Source organism: Watersipora subatra, chromosome 11 (genome assembly GCF_963576615.1).
Source record: "Watersipora subatra chromosome 11, tzWatSuba1.1, whole genome shotgun sequence".
Lineage (NCBI taxonomy): Eukaryota > Metazoa > Bryozoa > Gymnolaemata > Cheilostomatida > Watersiporidae > Watersipora > Watersipora subatra.
In genome coordinates, this window is record NC_088718.1 from 27,727,917 (window position 1) to 27,733,916 (window position 6,000).

General features: G+C 35.8%; 1 protein-coding gene across 1 annotated transcript; it reads left to right on the forward strand.

Moving 5' to 3' along the window:
* Nucleotides 1-1,258: 1,258 nt before the first annotated feature.
* On the forward strand, nt 1,259-1,816 carry LOC137407933 (uncharacterized). The gene has a single exon (XM_068094319.1). It carries the CDS (start codon nt 1,259-1,261, stop codon nt 1,814-1,816), a length of 558 nt encoding a protein of 185 aa, XP_067950420.1.
* Nucleotides 1,817-6,000: the final 4,184 nt, after the last annotated feature.

Consider the following 6,000-nt stretch of genomic DNA (forward strand, 5'->3'; position numbering starts at 1 on the left):
CATGAACAACAAATATGTGCTAGATTTCAAAAAGTACTATTGAAAGAGTGCCACAGAATGCAGATGAGTTTGGCGTCGTTGTTTGTGCATGAAAATGGCCACTGGAAAGCATGCCATTCAAGCATTGTACCTAGTACGACAAAATAATGCAATGCTTGAGCAACGACGGGTACCGCAGCGAGTTAGAATATAAAATATTATAGAAACTTAGTATTGATGCTACAACTAGTACAATTATATTTTAATATAAGTTTATAAAATGTGCTTAAAAGTTAAATATAATGTAACCAAGACTTAGCCAATAAAATATGATAGATTATAGCGTATTACGTTAGTATATAATACTACAGCTGTGCTAAAACATAAAACCATGATGAAATAACCAATTTTAAATGTATAGTATGTTGAAGAGCACTATATTTCTATTTGTCAATATATATGAAATATATAATATCTTTCCTGATAGAAGACATAAAATTATTATAATATGTGCAACAGTGACGATTCAAAGCCTGTGTTTTATCATTTTGTACTGCATTCATTAGTATAATAACGTGATATTTAAATGTAACAGGCTGAGAAAGACTTGGAATCATCAGATAGCAAGGACCTATTTGAGGAGGCTGATCACAACAGCGCCGATATATCACAGATTTATTCAAGCGTAGGGTCTGTGTACACCTCGCTGAGTGAATATGGCAAGGCCCTCACGTATCATAAGAAAGCTTAGAACATTAACAGAGCTCTGTATGGTGAGAATGACCATTCTATAATTGCTGGTAATCTTAATGACATCGGTTCAGCATACGACTTACTAAGTGAACATGGACAAGCCTTAGAATATTTCACTAACTCATTGGATATGCTGAAAACCATATATGGTGCTGAGACCAACCATATTGATACTGCTGGTATCTGCAATAACATTGGTATAGCATATTATTTAGTATGTGACTATGAACAAGCACTAAAATATCAAACCAAATCCTTAGATATGAGTAAAGCCATATATGGTGCTGAGACAAACCATAGTGATATCGTTGAAAGCTACCATAACATTGGTTTTGTATACAGCTCACTAAATGATTATCGCCAAGCACTAGAATATTTTACAAAGTCTTTAGAAATGATGAAAGCCTTATATGGTACTGAAACAAACCATGATAATATTGCTAACTGCTACAACAGCATTGGTTTACAATATAAATTTCTAGGTGACTATAGACAAGCACTAGAATATTTCAACAAGTCAATAGATATGAAAAAGGCCATATTTGGTGATGAGACTAACCATAGTCACATTGCTAGCAGCTACTGTAACATTGGTATGGCATACAACTCACTGAGCGATTGTGGAACAGCACTAGAATATTACACCAAGTCATTAGATATGATGAAGGCTGTATATGGTGCTGAGACTAACCATACAGATATTGCTGACATCTACAATACCATTGGTGCAGTGTACGACTCACTAGGGGACTACAAACAAGCACTAGAATATTACACCAAGTCAGTAGATATGAGTAAAGCTATATGTGGTGCTGAGGCAAACCGTGTGAATATTGCTACAAGCTACAATAACATTGGTTCAGCATACAACTCACTAGGTGACTATGAAAAAGTGCTTGAATATCACACCAAGGCATTAGAAATGGTTAAAACCATATTTGGTGCTGAAACTAAGCATAGTGCTATTGCTTGCAGCTACTATAAAATTGGTTTAGTATATAAATCACTTGGTGACTATGGAAAAGCACTAGAATATTACATCAAGGTATTAGACATGTTGGGCACAGTCTCACAAGGTCTTTAGAAATGATGATGCCTTATACGGTGCTGAAACAACTCATGCTGGTATTGCCAAGAGCTCGAGTAATACCTTGATACACTTGATGATAATGATCAGGGGTTGGTGAGCTTTACTAAATCAATATGTACGTTATGTAATATAAAGAGCTGACTCAAACTAACATTATTTAGTGATATATAATATATACATTATATAGAGGTGCTGACAACCCACATCAATTCTGCTGTAAGAATAAAATTAATTTAGAATTATTTGCTAGCAGTTATTAAATAATTTTTTTACTGTAAACAGAAAATGCTATGCAGCTGATTGTTTGATTTGTTTTATCACTTTGTTTTTAACTAACATCTTTATTGGATACTTTTATAACCTGAAGCCACAATGACAGCAGTTTGATTTTGGCTACCCTGTATCTGGCCTTACTCTTAGTCTAAATTCATCCCTGATTCCATGTAATGTCACGTGATGTCTTGGTTAGGAAAATATATTATGATGACATCGACTGAGTTTGTTGAATATAGTTTGCGAGCATCAGGGATGAGATAAATTTCAAACACCAAGCTAATCATAATTATATAGTTATTAAAGTTTCTTGATAATAATATGCGGTAAGTCGACAAGAGTGTAAAATGAGAGTGACATCCCGCTTGTGTAGTATAATCACTAGAGTTTCTTAATAACCTACTTCAGGATACTGAGTAGAGCAAACAGAACAACTAAACTTTACCCAAATAACTTTATGCTAACTTCTCATTAAGCATCGTGTCTAACCACCTAATAGCTGAGAGAGCAAAGGATTTTCTTGATATTGCATGTTATTTTTTTGGAGGCCTGTATTTTTTGGGTACAGTAATCTGTCCCTAATTCACATTGCTTTTATACAGGGATCTTGATTTGAATGCATATACAGTGTAATATTTTTGCAGTGTGGTGGCGAAGGCAAAAATCAGAATGCACCGTCAAGTTATGTAAAAGCGGTAAAAATATTAACTCTACCCATTTTTCAACTACTTAATGGAATTTGACTATTACTCTGGAAGCCTCCTTCATCAAGGGAGAATTTTCAACAAGCGCATTCTTTGGCTTTGATTTTTACTTCAGTCGTGCTTCAGCATTTAATTCTCATTATCTCTTACAACTCAATAGTAGAAATTCATGTTTTTGGTCGTAGCCAGACGACCCTGCGTCTGAGCTAGCCTAACAACTTGGTTCTGTTTAGCTCGGCTTTATTCAGCTAAGATCAACTTACCTAGGCTCGACCAGCATACCGATAACAGATCTAATACAAAGGGGAAGAGCCCACCTATCAAAGAGCCCTATATAAGAAAACAGAAAGGCACAAAGCAGACACAGCATTTTTTCAACTTCTCATTATGTATGCTTTCTTGTATAGGGTTAAATATTAAGTATATATGTCTATAGTGGACTACCGCTGTGCAGCTGAGTGAGATCTGTGTGGTATGATATGAAGAAATCTTTTTAGGTTTTCTCTACACTGGTGGCAGCCGTGGAATCAAGCAATCTTTGCTGCACGCTTAAAGGTGATAACACACTAGACGATATTTAGTGCGATATCACGCTGCGTGACGCTAATCTGTGCTAGAACTTGCTCAGCGAGCTCATGCAGCGCGATAACTCTAGACATTCTCCATCACAACTTTATGATAGAGTTGCCGCGAGGTGCAACCGATGCTACGAATGCAACTGTGAGGTGCATTTTGGTTGGTTGTTTTCTTCTCCCAGGATGCACTGCTATAAGTTTGAAATTTCTTTTGCCATATTTTTTCTTTTGTTAACGACTGCCACAGTTAAAACATACCCAAAATGACTGCAGAACTTTTTACCAATTTAATAAGGGAAACTCCAATTTTGCATGATACAAGACACAAAAACTACAAGGACACACAGTTAAAAATAACATTTGGGAAGCAATCGTGATGCAGGTTGACCATCTTGAAAATGGTAAGTAATTATAATTTATTATGAAAACAGTTCCGTCATAGTTAATAATACTAAATACATCGGCTAGATGAAATTGCTGAGAGAGTGTAATCAGATAAAGTGAAGTAGCTTTTTTAAACGGAATGTGACTAATAATTATTGGTTCTTAGTAAAAATAGCCCCGTAACACTGGAAATTGCTTTGACGCCAGTTTCGAAAATGCTTCTTGAAAAAGGAGATAGCACAGAGGTCTGGCACTGCAGCTTGCCAAGATCCGAAATGGAAACGGTTTTCGTTTGTGAAATGGCTTGAAGGCCATGTTGATCGACCAAGGTTAGTTAATGGAGATAAGTTTTCAGTTTATATAGACTTTAGTAATAATTTGATTGCCAATATAAACTACAGCTGGACATCTGAATGACCTATAATGAGTGAAGGCAATTTTGATCTACCGCAGCTGTTGTAAGCCTCCCACGCGTGCTCAGTAATTGCAGCAAACTATTATATGCATACAAATAGATACACAATACAAATAATAAATACAAAAATCTTAATACACTTAATCACTACATTAGAAGAGGCGGCTGCTGTGAGCAATGTAGAGCCACAATGCCCATTTACAAGCATCTCCTTACCTCCATCAACTTCAGCTTCAGCCTCCCGTACACCCCAAGCTCTCTCTCTCCATCAAAGGGTAAAGAGAGAAAGCTGAGTGGTGATGGCGACTTTGAGCAGGAGTTGTTAAAACGGTTTGACTCATTAAATCAAGATGAAAAGTTTGATAGTTGTGTGGCCGAAGTGTCAAGAGACATTGGTGCGATTAAAGGAGTGCTAGAGCAAGAGCTTGCCAAGTCAGTGATGTGATTTTCAGGGCTAAGTTTCCCAGAAACCAACTACATGCTGCCCACACTGAAGCATCTTCACACACTGAAGAGTTGAACAAATAATATGTTATATGATAATTTTATTTTCAATACACAAAGTAAATAAATAAATTTTGTTAAGTACATGATGTATTTGCTTTAAAAATTACATGTTGCAACATTAAAAGTTTATACAATATGCAACAACAGAGCTTATTGAGTTCTGCATGCATGGGCATCTTGCCATTCCACAGCACCCCATCCAACGTAGTATGTAGGGTTTGAATCGATTTTAATGTCAGTGGTCTCTCGAGTACAGCGGTGGTTTGTTTGTACCTGGTCTCTCAAGTCAGGTACTTTCTACAATTTTGCCCTCATGTGCTATGAAGTCGGCAAACTCTAGTGGTCTGTACCGACATATACTGTGCTCCCTTATAATGTTGTGGAGAACACAAGTTGCTAAGATAATCAATGGTTTTTGTGTTATCTGCTGACATAGCTAGAGTATCGACCTCGATTATTATTATTATCTACATAAATATTATTTATTATTATATTTATATATATATTATAGTTATATTTATTATTATATTATATATATTATAGAAACAGCTCCTATAGGGAAAATATTAAGTGAAGTAAATCATAAACGGCATATAATGAAAATGTGGCATAGTGCCTAATATAATAACATTTGTTGCACATTTTAGGGTTGTCAAGCAGTACAGTATATTCCAGATTTGTGTGTTGAGAACACTAACCTAGAAGTCATTATGCCAAAAGCATTTTTCATAGTCATCCATGCCCTGCTTAGCCAATAGTTGTATACTTTTTTGTCATGGCTTTCTAGCACTCTCCTAGGGAATGAATGCATTAGCCATGGTTTAAGAGGGAATACCTCATCTACTATCACAAATGGTAGTGACTGAGAAGTTTCTAAAATAAATACAAAAGCATCGAATGACTCCTATTGTACATGCCACTCTGGGGAATTAAGGATGCCATATAATGACTATGGATATTATGATTATTTTGTGATATTTCAGCGCTTCGTAGAAAACTTTTAAACAACAAGAAAATTGTGAATTCACAAAACTCTGTAATTACCTGGAAATTTTGTTAGAGCTAGTATTTTGAGCTGGCCAGACTCTGATGCATCATTTAATGATTACTGGTTAAAAGTCTCACTATCTGAATATTGTCAGGGGTGCCAGCATCAACATGAGTGAACCGGTACCTGGCATTACATATTGCCATAAGCACGACAATAAAATAGTTGAAAAGATTTCTGCTATGTGACAAGTAATTTGTTAGTTTACCAGCAGATTGCCAAGACCCAACAATTGGTTTTAAATGACAGCATGGTTATACTTTTTAACATAT